At 62.2% G+C, this 16,341-nt stretch overlaps 1 protein-coding gene and 1 long non-coding RNA gene across 2 annotated transcripts; both read left to right on the plus strand.

Moving 5' to 3' along the window:
* The first annotated feature begins 4,904 nt into the window (after nucleotides 1-4,904).
* Nucleotides 4,905-6,033, plus strand: LOC135310670 (uncharacterized). Its single transcript, XR_010370777.1, has 3 exons — nucleotides 4,905-5,088; nucleotides 5,409-5,494; nucleotides 5,966-6,033. It is a non-coding gene; the product is annotated as an uncharacterized LOC135310670 (long non-coding RNA).
* A 4,427-nt stretch (nucleotides 6,034-10,460) lies between these two features.
* LOC135310681 (coiled-coil domain-containing protein 81-like) lies at nucleotides 10,461-13,036 on the plus strand. Its single transcript, XM_064439559.1, has 7 exons — nucleotides 10,461-10,533; nucleotides 10,838-10,956; nucleotides 11,249-11,402; nucleotides 11,591-11,847; nucleotides 12,168-12,253; nucleotides 12,725-12,819; nucleotides 12,927-13,036. Exons 1-7 carry the CDS (start codon nucleotides 10,461-10,463, stop codon nucleotides 13,034-13,036), a joined length of 894 nt encoding a protein of 297 aa, XP_064295629.1.
* Nucleotides 13,037-16,341: the final 3,305 nt, after the last annotated feature.

Genomic DNA, 16,341 nt, shown 5'->3' on the forward strand with positions numbered 1-16,341 from the left:
CCCCAGCTGTGTCAAATCCCAACATCTTGCCCAGCCCTCACACGTTCACCGAGGGATTGGAGAGAAACTAAGACATTGACGCTGTGCCAGCAATAACTAAAACATCAGTGTGTTATCAATGCTGTTTTGGTCACAGATCTGAAACACAACCCCATATGGGCTGTGAGAAACAAAACTCCATCCCAGGCCAATGCAGTACAGAAACCTTAATTTCTGCTTTGTTTTAGAACGATTAAACGGCACAGAGGTTTTTAACCCAGTATTTTTAAAATTTGCCCAGAAATGTAATGCTTCCGTGAGATTGTCATTTGCATCTTTCACTCATCTCTCACTGCTTTTGGCTCAGCTGTACACAGACAGACCACTTCTGTCAATTCAGATAGTCACCCCACTAGTTAACTGACCCCAGGAATTCTCAGGCACCTGAATTTCCGAGGCATTTCAAAAGCAGATGACAGTAATTATCTGGAAAAAAGAGAGGCTATCCTGAGGAAAGAAAAAGCACTACCCTTCTTGAAGCATTTGGCTGAGGTCATAAGTCAAAGCCCAACACTATGTTGAACATTGGAATCTGTCAGTAAGAGTAAAGGAAGACACTAGCTATAAAAGGATGTATTATAAATGATACATGAGATGTCAGTCATGTTGATGTTAAAATTAGAATTGGTCTTTAACATTTCATAGAGGACAAGGAAATGTATGCTTTTGTAACTGAATTCTAGTTTAAATCTGTGGCCGCTGCAGGATAAGCATCAACTGCTTCTGACAAGCATACTATCTGTAAGGAAACAAAACAAGTTACTTAATAATTTTTGTAAGTGTTGTCATTTGAGACAACACAGAGTATTCAATCCTTTTGCCCTCTCCTTTCTTCATTTTCATGAGCTGCATACAGAGAAACACCAAATTGCTCTGTTCCACCAGAAATGTTAGATGCTGATTTTTGTTAGAACATTTGCATTAGTGCTAGACAATTAGCCAGAAAAAAGTTCAGTGTCAAAATTTAACAAACATTCAACAATACCTACTCTCTTCTAAATTCTATAAAACCTCCGTAGACATCTTATGAAAGTTGGCTTACTAAAACTTGAGTTATTGAACGTTACAGCTGATTTAATTGTAAATCTTAATGGCTGGTTACCGCAGTCACTATGTAGAGTGCCCCCCTAATAAAAATGTGAATCTGTTTGTCCTTATTGATTGTACACAGGTACAGTTAAAACACAAGCCTGGTTCAAAGTACTTAGAGTCTAAGTGAGAGAAGTGAACAGTTAGAACAAATAATGCATAAAGCAACAATGAGAGGGCTGCGTAAGTCACAGCCAAGCAGACAAAAATATCTGACTGCCTATGAGGAAGGGGAAAAAATAACAGGGAAGGGAGATATACAATATCCACTACCTTCCCCACCTGATTCATGGAGAATATTATGATTCACTGCAATACGAATTTTCCCATGCAAAGCCTTTTCCAGTTGGATCTCACTGTTACTTAGAGTAAAAACGATGCTAGTGCTTCTGAAAATTCTGCTTTTAACCCACTGTGAATACTAAATGGACAATGTGATTATTTTGATAAACAATGTGAAGCAATGTGAAAGGTCAAGGGAGGTGATACTCCCTTTCAAATCCACTCTTGCGAGACCCCACCTGGAGTACTGCATCCAACCCCAGGGTCCTCAGAACAAGAAGGACATGGACCTGTTAGAGCAGCTCCAGAGGAGAGCCACAAATGTGGTCAGAAGGCTCGAGCACCTCTCCTGTGAAGAAAGGCTGAGAGAGCTGGGATTGTTTAGACTGGAGAAGAGAGGGCTCTGGGGAGACCTTACTGACATCTTTCAGTCTATAAAAGGGGCTTATAAGAAAGATGGAGCCTTTTTCCCAGGACCTATAGTGACAGCTATAGGGGCAACTGTTTTAAAGTTAAAGAATGTAGTTTTACATTACATACAAATAAATTTTTTACAGTGGGGGTGTTGAGACACTGGACCAGCTTGCCCAGAGAAGTTGTGGATACCCATCTCTGGAAGTATTCAAGGTCAGGTTGGATGGGGCTTTGAGCAACCTGATCTAGTGAAAGCTGTCCCTGCCCACAGCAGGAGTTTCAGCTAGATATCCTAAAATATTTTATTCTTTTAATAGGCCAGTTTTGTTTTATGACTGGTTTACACATAGAACCACAGAATCACAGACTGGTAGGGGTTGGAAGGGACCTCTGGAGATCATCTTGTCCAACCCCCCTGCTCGAGCAGGCACACCCAGAGCAGGGGGCACAGGACTGCGTGCAGGCGGGTTTGGAAGATATCCAGAGAAGCGTTGGGGCAGAAGAGGCAGCAAGAGCTGCCCGGCTGTGCAAGTCCGAGGCCCCGGCTGAAGGCTTGGGTGCATCAGCCACTCTCCCAGTTTTGTCTCACCGGGAAGATCTTCCTTAAGGACACAGCGAGTGGCGTTGAGTGCGAGTTTGCAGGTGGCACCGAGCAGAGTGCTTGGAATTTGGAGTTTATTTTTGACAGTAGAGTCCAGCTCCCGCGGCACCCGAGGGGGTGAGATTCCCGTCTTGTTGCCTGCTGCCGGTGCTCTTCCCTTGCAGAGCGTGCATCTCTCCCGGGGCAATGCCGGGGCCGGCTGCTCTGTGAGGCTGCCCAGTGCGCTGGCGCCTGCACGCCCCTGCGGCCTGCTTTTCTGGATGGCTCCCTGCTGGCCTGTCTGGGGGGAGCTGTAGTCTTCTGGGGCCTCCTTGACGTTGTGGTGTTGGGGCTTGCGCTGACGGCACCTTTGCTCCTTGCTGGGGGGACGGCCTCCTCTTGCCCTCTGCCTGCAGGCCTTTCTCCAGGCGCTGCTGTTAGCGTATCTCTTGCTCGCGGAGCTGTGCTCAGGGTCCCCAGGGGATAGTGGGGCCCCCGGGGGTTGAGGGGAGCGTTTGGGAAGGCGACAGTCATGGCTAGTGAAGTCTTGCGGGACGGGGAGCGCGCCTGGGAGGATTTATTGGCAAGGCGCGTCGTGCCTTTGCAGCAGCCCGTGCGCCATGTGCTGTTGCGGTCCTCCTCTGTGGGTGCTGGTGTGGTGAAAGAGGTCCGCCCCAGTGGCCCTAGGGGATAGGAGGGGCTGAGCATCGTCTCGTGACCCAAAGCTCCGGGTTTGTTCCCGCTGTGGCCCTCCTTAGCGGGACTTAGCGGGCCCTCCCCAGCCCTCTTGTACAAGAGTGCGCAAAGCCCCCGCAGCATGAATGCGCGTTCCTTCCCGCCTTGCCAGAGTTTGTCTGCGGGCAGGCGAGGGGGGCCGAGGTGAGCTACGCAGGGGGATGTCAGCCTCCGGGGCCCTGCCCGGCGCGGCTGCCCTGCCCGTGCTGGGGCCAAGCGTGGGTGGGCCTGCGAGGTGGCGCGTCCCCGCAGCCCTGTGTGACACGGTGCAGCGTCACAGTGGGACACCCGCCTCATGGCAACAGCTTCCTCTGCCCGCCGTGGCCCCGGCCACACTCCCCAGCGAGGCCTGGGCAGTGCCAGGGCTGCTCTGTCCCACGCTCTGCTCCGCAGGAGCTGCCCTGCTGCCAGGAGGAGGCGAGGGGAGGCTGTGGGAGAGCGCTGGAGGCGCCGCTTGGGGAAGTGGGAGCAGGAGGAAGAGGAGGCGGCGAGCGAGGAGCAGAGGGGTTCTGTAGCAGGAGCAGGACCTCCTCCCCAGCTGGTGCAGCGCAGGGGGGCCAGGATGATCAAGTACCTGCTCTTTAGCCCCTTGGGGCCCGAGAAGCTTCCAACCCTCAAGGAGCTCACCACCAGCGGTAAGGCCCTGGGGAGCCCTTGCAGGAGTGCCGTCGGAGGCACGATGAATTGGAGACGAGCTGCGGAAACCCTGGGGCTGGGGCTGGGGCTGGGGCTGGGGCTGGGGCTGGGGCTGTAGCAGGGGTCTTCTGGAAGGGAGTGGCGGCTGCAAGGAGAGCCCTGCCTGCTGCCGCCTTGGGGCTTGGGGCTGGCTTTGGCAGGCCAGGCCTTTTGCCGCGACCCGTGGGAAAGGGTGGGATCCCCTTCCCCAGAACAGTCGGGGGGCCTGCCTTTCCTCCCGAGGCCCGTCCTGCCCACGCACAGGGCGGGCCCGCTTCTTGGAGGCTGGCAGCGGTCAGGAACGGAGCTGGGCAGCCCCGGTGCTGCGGGTGTTTGCTCAGGGCGAGGCGGGCCTTCAGTTCACTCCACTGTCGCCTCCGTGGGTAGGGGGCCGCTGGATGGTTGGGCGTTGCTGACTCAGAGCGTGGCGTGCCTTTCCTTTGCTTTCCAGAAATCTGCAGAGTCTGGGCTGCCGCATCTAAGTATATCCGGAGACAGCTCTTGCAGAAGAGGGTGAGCCTTGCCTCCTGCTCGTGGCCCGCCCTGGCCCCCTGCACCTCTGCAGCGGGCAGGGCACGAAGCACCGTCCCCAGGGCCACGCGAGCCCTGCGGCAGCCTTCCCGACCCTGCGTGCGCAGCACCGCCAACGCTGCCTCTTCTTGCTTGCATTTTCAGGCGGTGCACATCGGAGTTGGGACATTTGCAGTCGTCCCAGTACAGGCCACGGTGGGAGAGGACAAGGTTTTGCCTGTTGAGAGACCCGTGTTCCGGCCGTGCAGGTTTCTGAAGAAATTTTACAAGCTCAGGTGTGCCAAGACCAAAATTCCAGGTAAGAGGAGGGATGCTTGCCCTGCACAGTCCTTGCGTCCGCTGACACCTGTGGAGATGTGGCCGAAGCTGAGAGGGAAGCGCTGTCCGGCAGAGCGTTGCCCGAGGGCCGGGCGCTGACGGCACCTGGTCTGGGAGCTGGCTGAACTGCGGTGGGCGTGACTTGGTTGCTTTGCGCTTGCTTCCTAGACGAGACGCTATCCGTCCCGCTGGACTTTGAGCAGATCGCCGCGGACATCCACTTCCGCCAAGAAATCGTCGAGCAGTGCATCCACGAGACCCTGCTTTTCTTCGCTGGGGCCCTGCGAGACAACAAGGAGGTGGAATTCTCCTTCAAGGGCATTGGCATCCTCGCTGTGCGAAGAAAAGCCGTCAGCATGACCTTCTTCGATGACTGCCTGCTGGAGCTGGACGCCACCGGGAACATGCTGGCAGCTCTTCTGGAGGTGAGCTCGTCGTTTTGCCAGGGCTCCTCCTCGTGTCTCTTTGGCAATGCTGTCACAGCTCTCCCCAGCTGCTTTCTCTTGGCTGCCGTCACCTGCCTCGCCGCCTGGCCTAGGCGCGCTCTCGAGGAGCTAGGCCAAGCCTCGGTAGCGCCTCGGCCCCTTTGAGGGAGGGGTTAATGGCATCGAGGGAGAAGGCGGCGCACGGCTTTCGGAGAGGCAGCCTTTGTGTCTTTGAGCAGCGAGCCCGTTTGCCACCTTGGTGAGCAACCGGCACGCGTCCTGGGCGCCTGCTGAGCTGTCCCTGTCCTGTCCCCTTGCAGGACTCCAAGATGAGGGGTATCGTGGCCTTCCCGGGCAAAAACGATTTTACGCGGCTCAGCCGAGACGGGGTCATCACGCTGCCAAGGTGAGCGGCATGGCTTCTGCAGCCCCTGGCAGGTCGAGGGAGCAGCTGCTCGGTTCCTGCTACCGGGGCACCGCCCTCTTGCCGAGGCTCCTCTCCTGCCACACGTAGGCAAGACCAGCTCTTTCCCAGCAGAGCTGCCCGGTCCGCCCGCCGCCGGCTCGTGCTTGGCTCGGAGAGCGCAGACGAAGCGGCCAGTCCGCTCTCAATGTGCCCCGAGAGAGTGAGAGGGGCGGGAGGGTCTGCGCGGGCAGCAAGGCGGGCTTGTGCTGGGATCATCAGCTTGCCGGCAGGAAGGCGAGGGAAGCCCGGCAGAGGCCGCTGGAGACCGTGGGGCCCCTGAGGTCGCACAGAGAGTTGCATCCCCCAGGGGCTTGCCAGCGGCTCCCCACGATGCCAGCCAGCAGCTTCCTGGCGTCAGCCCCCAAGGGAGCATGGTGCCCTCTTGCCCACCCGGTGCCTTCTTGTTCCCAGGCTTGCAGTTGAGACCCCACACCGAGCATCAGCGCCTGCAGTTTCTCTGAAGCCCCAGAGAGAGCCGGCTCCTTGGGGCGGGGGTGCCCGCAGAGGTAGTGTCCCAGCCGAGTGCTGGCAGGGGGCTGTGGGTGCTCCTGTCTGGCCTGCAGGGTCCCAGAGACGCTCGCTCTTGTGCTCTTCTCTTGCCTCCCGCTTGCAGTGAGCGTGCTGGATCCCGTGTTCCTGGCTTGCCGCAGGGTTTCTCTAGCCAGGCAGCTGGCGAAGGCTGGCGAGCAGGCTCAAGCCGCCAAAGCTGACCAAGCCAGGTGAGCCTCCTGGAGGAGCGGTGTGGCTGGGGCCTCAGGGGCACCCCATGGCCCTGGTAGTGGGCAAGTGAGATGTTTCCCTGGGCTGGAGTGGGGTTGCCTGCGCCGATGCCGAAAGGCCCCGGAGGCGACGTCCGTCTGGGCACGGGGTCCTCTTGCCGAACCGCCTCGTGGTGCCGGAGCCAGGGGGGAGCAGGCTGCGAGCCCGGCCCCGAGCAACTGGCTCAGAGTGGGCTCCCACGGCCTCAGCCTGCCGTGCCTCTTTAGGTCCCTGCCAGTGATCCGGCAGAAGCCACAGGAGGAGCCGAAGCAGCCCAGACCTCCAGCTCAGCCGCGGTTGCAGCTCCCCCCCTGTGTTCCGCAGCCCTCCAGAACGGTACGTCCTAGGGATTTGCCAGCCCTGTGTCACGTTTCGGGCTCTGGGCCGGGGCAGAAGAGGCAGCAAGAGCTGCCCAGCCCCCCTGCCCTCGTGGCCAGCCCAAGAACACTAACGCTGCACGTGTCGTGTGTGCGGGGCCGCCAGGGAACGAGGTCCCTCCACGCTGAGAGGGAAGAGAAACGGCTCCGGCTGCTGATGGCATCCAAGCGCCGAGAGGTGGAAGCGGAGGTGCGGCGCCAATACCCTCTTGACAGAGCGGGGCGCAACATGGAGCGAGGCCAGGTACGGCGTGCACTTCAGAGCCCCCAGGAAGAGGGCACTTGCCCTCCCCGCTGCCTGGGAGGGGAGCAGGGAGGCTCTGGCGGCAGGGCCACGGCAGCGGAGCTGTGGCAACTGGCCAGGCAGGGGCCTTCTGTCTGCCCGCTACCCTGCACGTTGCCCCGCGGGAGGAGCTGTCCCGAGGGCCCCAGGCCAAAGCGCGCAGCTGGCTGTGGCACGGGCAGTCTGTTGAGTGCCTGCGCCTCCCTGCGGGGGGTCCGCACCGCTGCCTGGAAGGCTACGCCAAGGCTGTGCAAGTGACACGCCTCGGCTGAAGCCTTGGGAGCAGCCCCAGCTCTCGGTGGCAGTGCCTCAGGAGAGTCTCTTCTGCCTTTGCAGAGCCCCTGTCGCCATCTCTTTGAGGATCCCCATTGCCCTGCCCACCTCCTGAGGAGGGCCTACGCCGACAGGCTGGTCAGGGAGAGGCCAAAGCCCTGCAAGGCAGAGGGCATCAGAGCGGCGGGCAGGGCCGCCCCTCCCGGGGAGAGCACAGCAAGAGTAAGTGTGTGGCGGCTCCCGCAGAGGCCAGGGAAAGCTTTAGGCGGCCCCGAGCCCTGGAGGTGTGCAGGCTTCCCTAGGCCACGCAGCTTGGCGTCCTCCAGCTCCTCGTGCTGCAGGAGTGACCGGGCCACCTGTGGGGGCCAAGCTATGGCCAGACCCAGGCCAATCTCCGACGCTTGTCCCCAGGGCAAGGCCGTGGGTACAAAAGGCAAGGGGGGCCCCGCGTGCGTCCGCGTGTGCACGTGCAGGCACGGGGTGCTGGCAGAGGCAGGCAGCATCCCAGCCAAAGCACAGGAGAACCCTGTGCGCAGGGTGCCCCCGTCCTGCCTTGCCCGTCCGTCCACTGACGGCACTGCTGGCGAAGGAGGCTCTTTCCCTGATGGCCCTTGTGGGCTAGGAGCCGGCTCCGGGGTCCAGCCTCGAACCAGGCGCCCCGTCCGTTCCCGTTCATGCAGGTGGCTGCGCGCCCGCTGGGCGCTCCGGACAGCGTTGCAACAGGGGACCTGCGTTCCCAGGGGGCTGAGGACGATAAGCTGGCTCAGCTGCTGGGCTCTGCCTTCCCAAAGGCGGCGGCCTGTGCTTGCCCTTCCCGCGCAGCGCCTCCCGGGCACCCGGCCCTCAGCTGCGATGCTCACTCCGTGCCGGCACTCGGCCCTGCCCGGCTTCACCCCCGGCTCATCTGCACTCTTCTCGCTGCAGATCGTTTGGGCCACGAGGGCCCAGGAGCCGCCACACAGAGCGGCGGGGGCTGGCCTGGGCAGCACCTCCAAGAACTACTGGCCTGAGCCAGGCTTTGCGAGCCCTTCCGCCCGACCACGGGACTGAGGCGCTTTCTTCTGTGTCCTTTAGCAGGCAGGGGAAGACGAGGCTGTTGGGGTGCCGTTGGGAGGCCCAGGGCCTGGCAGCCATGGCAAGAAGCTGCGAGCAGCCCGCAAAGTCCACTGGCAGGAGCCTTAGCCGTCACAGCAGCCTTTTCAGCAGGAGAGCTGTCAGCAACGGGTGGCGGGGGCGAGGAGTGCCTTTGCAAAGGGGAACGTGCCAAATAAAGGCCACTGCTGCCTGTGTCCAGCCAGAGCGACCATGCTGCGCAGTGTTTCTCTGCGGCCGAGGGCACAGGAGGGTTTGCGGACAAAGGGGCCTGGCCCTGCCAGCCAGCCGTGACAGGCCACGCGACCACAGGAGTGGACAAGCAAAGAGCAACTGAGGTCGCCTAGCTGGACTTCTGCAAGGCCATTGCCACGGTCCCCCTCAAAATGCTCACCTCTACACTGGATTGGAATGGATGGGATTGGAATGGATGGGATTGGAATGGATGGGAGGGGATGGACTAGTAGATGGATAAGGAACTGGTGGAACGGCCGCCTCCAAAGAGTTACAGTCAACGGCTCAAGGCCCACATGGACATCAGTAAGGAGTGGTGGGGTGTCCCTCAAGGCTCCATCCTGGGACCAAGACTGTGGACTATCACAGGATCACAGCCTGGTCGGGGTTGGAAGGGACCTCTGGAGATCATCTTGTCCAACCCCCCTGCTCGAGCAGGCACACCTAGAGCAGGGGGCACAGGACTGCGTGCAGGCGGGTTTGGAAGATATCCAGAGAAGCGTTGGGGCAGAAGAGGCAGCAAGAGCTGCCCGGCTGTGCAAGTCCGAGGCCCCGGCTGAAGGCTTGGGTGCATCAGCCACTCTCCCAGTTTTGTCTCACCGGGAAGATCTTCCTTAAGGACACAGCGAGTGGCGTTGAGTGCGAGTTTGCAGGTGGCACCGAGCAGAGTGCTTGGAATTTGGAGTTTATTTTTGACAGTAGAGTCCAGCTCCCGCGGCACCCGAGGGGGTGAGATTCCCGTCTTGTTGCCTGCTGCCGGTGCTCTTCCCTTGCAGAGCGTGCATCTCTCCCGGGGCAATGCCGGGGCTGGCTGCTCTGTGAGGCTGCCCAGTGCGCTGGCGCCTGCACGCCCCTGCGGCCTGCTTTTCTGGATGGCTCCTTGCTGGCCTGTCTGGGGGGAGCTGTAGCCTTCTGGGGCCTCCTTGACGTTGTGGTGTTGGGGCTTGCGCTGACGGCACCTTTGCTCCTTGCTGGGGGGACGGCCTCCTCTTGCCCTCTGCCTGCAGGCCTTTCTCCAGGCGCTGCTGTTAGCGTATCTCTTGCTCGCGGAGCTGTGCTCAGGGTCCCCAGGGGATAGTGGGGCCCCCGGGGGTTGAGGGGAGCGTTTGGGAAGGCGACAGTCATGGCTAGTGAAGTCTTGCAGGACGGGGAGCGCGCCTGGGAGGATTTATTGGCAAGGCGCGTCGTGCCTTTGCAGCAGCCCGTGCGCCATGTGCTGTTGCGGTCCTCCTCTGTGGGTGCTGGTGTGGTGAAAGAGGTCCGCCCCAGTGGCCCTAGGGGATAGGAGGGGCTGAGCATCGTCTCGTGACCCAAAGCTCCGGGTTTGTTCCCGCTGTGGCCCTCCTTAGCGGGACTTAGCGGGCCCTCCCCAGCCCTCTTGTACAAGAGTGCGCAAAGCCCCCGCAGCATGAATGCGCGTTCCTTCCCGCCTTGCCAGAGTTTGTCTGCGGGCAGGCGAGGGGGGCCGAGGTGAGCTACGCAGGGGGATGTCAGCCTCCGGGGCCCTGCCCGGCGCGGCTGCCCTGCCCGTGCTGGGGCCAAGCGTGGGTGGGCCTGCGAGGTGGCGCGTCCCCGCAGCCCTGTGTGACACGGTGCAGCGTCACAGTGGGACACCCGCCTCATGGCAACAGCTTCCTCTGCCCGCCGTGGCCCCGGCCACACTCCCCAGCGAGGCCTGGGCAGTGCCAGGGCTGCTCTGTCCCACGCTCTGCTCCGCAGGAGCTGCCCTGCTGCCAGGAGGAGGCGAGGGGAGGCTGTGGGAGAGCGCTGGAGGCGCCGCTTGGGGAAGTGGGAGCAGGAGGAAGAGGAGGCGGCGAGCGAGGAGCAGAGGGGTTCTGTAGCAGGAGCAGGACCTCCTCCCCAGCTGGTGCAGCGCAGGGGGGCCAGGATGATCAAGTACCTGCTCTTTAGCCCCTTGGGGCCCGAGAAGCTTCCAACCCTCAAGGAGCTCACCACCAGCGGTAAGGCCCTGGGGAGCCCTTGCAGGAGTGCCGTCGGAGGCACGATGAATTGGAGACGAGCTGCGGAAACCCTGGGGCTGGGGCTGGGGCTGGGGCTGGGGCTGGGGCTGGGGCTGTAGCAGGGGTCTTCTGGAAGGGAGTGGCGGCTGCAAGGAGAGCCCTGCCTGCTGCCGCCTTGGGGCTTGGGGCTGGCTTTGGCAGGCCAGGCCTTTTGCCGCGACCCGTGGGAAAGGGTGGGATCCCCTTCCCCAGAACAGTCGGGGGGCCTGCCTTTCCTCCCGAGGCCCGTCCTGCCCACGCACAGGGCGGGCCCGCTTCTTGGAGGCTGGCAGCGGTCAGGAACGGAGCTGGGCAGCCCCGGTGCTGCGGGTGTTTGCTCAGGGTGAGGCGGGCCTTCAGTTCACTCCACTGTCGCCTCCGTGGGTAGGGGGCCGCTGGATGGTTGGGCGTTGCTGACTCAGAGCGTGGCGTGCCTTTCCTTTGCTTTCCAGAAATCTGCAGAGTCTGGGCTGCCGCATCTAAGTATATCCGGAGACAGCTCTTGCAGAAGAGGGTGAGCCTTGCCTCCTGCTCGTGGCCCGCCCTGGCCCCCTGCACCTCTGCAGCGGGCAGGGCACGAAGCACCGTCCCCAGGGCCACGCGAGCCCTGCGGCAGCCTTCCCGACCCTGCGTGCGCAGCACCGCCAACGCTGCCTCTTCTTGCTTGCATTTTCAGGCGGTGCACATCGGAGTTGGGACATTTGCAGTCGTCCCAGTACAGGCCACGGTGGGAGAGGACAAGGTTTTGCCTGTTGAGAGACCCGTGTTCCGGCCGTGCAGGTTTCTGAAGAAATTTTACAAGCTCAGGTGTGCCAAGACCAAAATTCCAGGTAAGAGGAGGGATGCTTGCCCTGCACAGTCCTTGCGTCCGCTGACACCTGTGGAGATGTGGCCGAAGCTGAGAGGGAAGCGCTGTCCGGCAGAGCGTTGCCCGAGGGCCGGGCGCTGACGGCACCTGGTCTGGGAGCTGGCTGAACTGCGGTGGGCGTGACTTGGTTGCTTTGCGCTTGCTTCCTAGACGAGACGCTATCCGTCCCGCTGGACTTTGAGCAGATCGCCGCGGACATCCACTTCCGCCAAGAAATCGTCGAGCAGTGCATCCACGAGACCCTGCTTTTCTTCGCTGGGGCCCTGCGAGACAACAAGGAGGTGGAATTCTCCTTCAAGGGCATTGGCATCCTCGCTGTGCGAAGAAAAGCCGTCAGCATGACCTTCTTCGATGACTGCCTGCTGGAGCTGGACGCCACCGGGAACATGCTGGCAGCTCTTCTGGAGGTGAGCTCGTCGTTTTGCCAGGGCTCCTCCTCGTGTCTCTTTGGCAATGCTGTCACAGCTCTCCCCAGCTGCTTTCTCTTGGCTGCCGTCACCTGCCTCGCCGCCTGGCCTAGGCGCGCTCTCGAGGAGCTAGGCCAAGCCTCGGTAGCGCCTCGGCCCCTTTGAGGGAGGGGTTAATGGCATCGAGGGAGAAGGCGGCGCACGGCTTTCGGAGAGGCAGCCTTTGTGTCTTTGAGCAGCGAGCCCGTTTGCCACCTTGGTGAGCAACCGGCACGCGTCCTGGGCGCCTGCTGAGCTGTCCCTGTCCTGTCCCCTTGCAGGACTCCAAGATGAGGGGTATCGTGGCCTTCCCGGGCAAAAACGATTTTACGCGGCTCAGCCGAGACGGGGTCATCACGCTGCCAAGGTGAGCGGCATGGCTTCTGCAGCCCCTGGCAGGTCGAGGGAGCAGCTGCTCGGTTCCTGCTACCGGGGCACCGCCCTCTTGCCGAGGCTCCTCTCCTGCCACACGTAGGCAAGACCAGCTCTTTCCCAGCAGAGCTGCCCGGTCCGCCCGCCGCCGGCTCGTGCTTGGCTCGGAGAGCGCAGACGAAGCGGCCAGTCCGCTCTCAATGTGCCCCGAGAGAGTGAGAGGGGCGGGAGGGTCTGCGCGGGCAGCAAGGCGGGCTTGTGCTGGGATCATCAGCTTGCCGGCAGGAAGGCGAGGGAAGCCCGGCAGAGGCCGCTGGAGACCGTGGGGCCCCTGAGGTCGCACAGAGAGTTGCATCCCCCAGGGGCTTGCCAGCGGCTCCCCACGATGCCAGCCAGCAGCTTCCTGGCGTCAGCCCCCAAGGGAGCATGGTGCCCTCTTGCCCACCCGGTGCCTTCTTGTTCCCAGGCTTGCAGTTGAGACCCCACACCGAGCATCAGCGCCTGCAGTTTCTCTGAAGCCCCAGAGAGAGCCGGCGCCTTGGGGCGGGGGTGCCCGCAGAGGTAGTGTCCCAGCCGAGTGCTGGCAGGGGGCTGTGGGTGCTCCTGTCTGGCCTGCAGGGTCCCAGAGACGCTCGCTCTTGTGCTCTTCTCTTGCCTCCCGCTTGCAGTGAGCGTGCTGGATCCCGTGTTCCTGGCTTGCCGCAGGGTTTCTCTAGCCAGGCAGCTGGCGAAGGCTGGCGAGCAGGCTCAAGCCGCCAAAGCTGACCAAGCCAGGTGAGCCTCCTGGAGGAGCGGTGTGGCTGGGGCCTCAGGGGCACCCCATGGCCCTGGTAGTGGGCAAGTGAGATGTTTCCCTGGGCTGGAGTGGGGTTGCCTGCGCCGATGCCGAAAGGCCCCGGAGGCGACGTCCGTCTGGGCACGGGGTCCTCTTGCCGAACCGCCTCGTGGTGCCGGAGCCAGGGGGGAGCAGGCTGCGAGCCCGGCCCCGAGCAACTGGCTCAGAGTGGGCTCCCACGGCCTCAGCCTGCCGTGCCTCTTTAGGTCCCTGCCAGTGATCCGGCAGAAGCCACAGGAGGAGCCGAAGCAGCCCAGACCTCCAGCTCAGCCGCGGTTGCAGCTCCCCCCCTGTGTTCCGCAGCCCTCCAGAACGGTACGTCCTAGGGATTTGCCAGCCCTGTGTCACGTTTCGGGCTCTGGGCCGGGGCAGAAGAGGCAGCAAGAGCTGCCCAGCCCCCCTGCCCTCGTGGCCAGCCCAAGAACACTAACGCTGCACGTGTCGTGTGTGCGGGGCCGCCAGGGAACGAGGTCCCTCCACGCTGAGAGGGAAGAGAAACGGCTCCGGCTGCTGATGGCATCCAAGCGCCGAGAGGTGGAAGCGGAGGTGCGGCGCCAATACCCTCTTGACAGAGCGGGGCGCAACATGGAGCGAGGCCAGGTACGGCGTGCACTTCAGAGCCCCCAGGAAGAGGGCACTTGCCCTCCCCGCTGCCTGGGAGGGGAGCAGGGAGGCTCTGGCGGCAGGGCCACGGCAGCGGAGCTGTGGCAACTGGCCAGGCAGGGGCCTTCTGTCTGCCCGCTGCCCTGCACGTTGCCCCGCGGGAGGAGCTGTCCCGAGGGCCCCAGGCCAAAGCGCGCAGCTGGCTGTGGCACGGGCAGTCTGTTGAGTGCCTGCGCCTCCCTGCGGGGGGTCCGCACCGCTGCCTGGAAGGCTACGCCAAGGCTGTGCAAGTGACACGCCTCGGCTGAAGCCTTGGGAGCAGCCCCAGCTCTCGGTGGCAGTGCCTCAGGAGAGTCTCTTCTGCCTTTGCAGAGCCCCTGTCGCCATCTCTTTGAGGATCCCCATTGCCCTGCCCACCTCCTGAGGAGGGCCTACGCCGAGAGGCTGGTCAGGGAGAGGCCAAAGCCCTGCAAGGCAGAGGGCATCAGAGCGGCGGGCAGGGCCGCCCCTCCCGGGGAGAGCACAGCAAGAGTAAGTGTGTGGCGGCTCCCGCAGAGGCCAGGGAAAGCTTTAGGCGGCCCCGAGCCCTGGAGGTGTGCAGGCTTCCCTAGGCCACGCAGCTTGGCGTCCTCCAGCTCCTCGTGCTGCAGGAGTGACCGGGCCACCTGTGGGGGCCAAGCTATGGCCAGACCCAGGCCAATCTCCGACGCTTGTCCCCAGGGCAAGGCCGTGGGTACAAAAGGCAAGGGGGGCCCCGCGTGCGTCCGCGTGTGCACGTGCAGGCACGGGGTGCTGGCAGAGGCAGGCAGCATCCCAGCCAAAGCACAGGAGAACCCTGTGCGCAGGGTGCCCCCGTCCTGCCTTGCCCGTCCGTCCACTGACGGCACTGCTGGCGAAGGAGGCTCTTTCCCTGATGGCCCTTGTGGGCTAGGAGCCGGCTCCGGGGTCCAGCCTCGAACCAGGCGCCCCGTCCGTTCCCGTTCATGCAGGTGGCTGCGCGCCCGCTGGGCGCTCCGGACAGCGTTGCAACAGGGGACCTGCGTTCCCAGGGGGCTGAGGACGATAAGCTGGCTCAGCTGCTGGGCTCTGCCTTCCCAAAGGCGGCGGCCTGTGCTTGCCCTTCCCGCGCAGCGCCTCCCGGGCACCCGGCCCTCAGCTGCGATGCTCACTCCGTGCCGGCACTCGGCCCTGCCCGGCTTCACCCCCGGCTCATCTGCACTCTTCTCGCTGCAGATCGTTTGGGCCACGAGGGCCCAGGAGCCGCCACACAGAGCGGCGGGGGCTGGCCTGGGCAGCACCTCCAAGAACTACTGGCCTGAGCCAGGCTTTGCGAGCCCTTCCGCCCGACCACGGGACTGAGGCGCTTTCTTCTGTGTCCTTTAGCAGGCAGGGGAAGACGAGGCTGTTGGGGTGCCGTTGGGAGGCCCAGGGCCTGGCAGCCATGGCAAGAAGCTGCGAGCAGCCCGCAAAGTCCACTGGCAGGAGCCTTAGCCGTCACAGCAGCCTTTTCAGCAGGAGAGCTGTCAGCAACGGGTGGCGGGGGCGAGGAGTGCCTTTGCAAAGGGGAACGTGCCAAATAAAGGCCACTGCTGCCTGTGTCCAGCCAGAGCGACCATGCTGCGCAGTGTTTCTCTGCGGCCGAGGGCACAGGAGGGTTTGCGGACAAAGGGGCCTGGCCCTGCCAGCCAGCCGTGACAGGCCACGCGACCACAGGAGTGGACAAGCAAAGAGCAACTGAGGTCGCCTAGCTGGACTTCTGCAAGGCCATTGCCACGGTCCCCCTCAAAATGCTCACCTCTACACTGGATTGGAATGGATGGGATTGGAATGGATGGGATTGGAATGGATGGGAGGGGATGGACTAGTAGATGGATAAGGAACTGGTGGAACGGCCGCCTCCAAAGAGTTACAGTCAACGGCTCAAGGCCCACATGGACATCAGTAAGGAGTGGTGGGGTGTCCCTCAAGGCTCCATCCTGGGACCAAGACTGTGGACTATCACAGGATCACAGCCTGGTCGGGGTTGGAAGGGACCTCTGGAGATCATCTTGTCCAACCCCCCTGCTCGAGCAGGCACACCTAGAGCAGGGGGCACAGGACTGCGTGCAGGCGGGTTTGGAAGATATCCAGAGAAGCGTTGGGGCAGAAGAGGCAGCAAGAGCTGCCCGGCTGTGCAAGTCCGAGGCCCCGGCTGAAGGCTTGGGTGCATCAGCCACTCTCCCAGTTTTGTCTCACCGGGAAGATCTTCCTTAAGGACACAGCGAGTGGCGTTGAGTGCGAGTTTGCAGGTGGCACCGAGCAGAGTGCTTGGAATTTGGAGTTTATTTTTGACAGTAGAGTCCAGCTCCCGCGGCACCCGAGGGGGTGAGATTCCCGTCTTGTTGCCTGCTGCCGGTGCTCTTCCCTTGCAGAGCGTGCATCTCTCCCGGGGCAATGCCGGGGCTGGCTGCTCTGTGAGGCTGCCCAGTGCGCTGGCGCCTGCACGCCCCTGCGGCCTGCTTTTCTGGATGGCTCCTTGCTGGCCTGTCTGGGGGGAGCTGTAGCCTTCTGGGGCCTCCTTGACGTTGTGGTGTTGGGGCTTGCGCTGACGGCACCTTTGCTCCTTGCTGGGGGGACGGCCTCCTCTTGCCCTCTGCCTGCAGGCC

This window comes from Phalacrocorax carbo, chromosome Z (assembly GCF_963921805.1).
Source record: "Phalacrocorax carbo chromosome Z, bPhaCar2.1, whole genome shotgun sequence".
Lineage (NCBI taxonomy): Eukaryota > Metazoa > Chordata > Aves > Suliformes > Phalacrocoracidae > Phalacrocorax > Phalacrocorax carbo.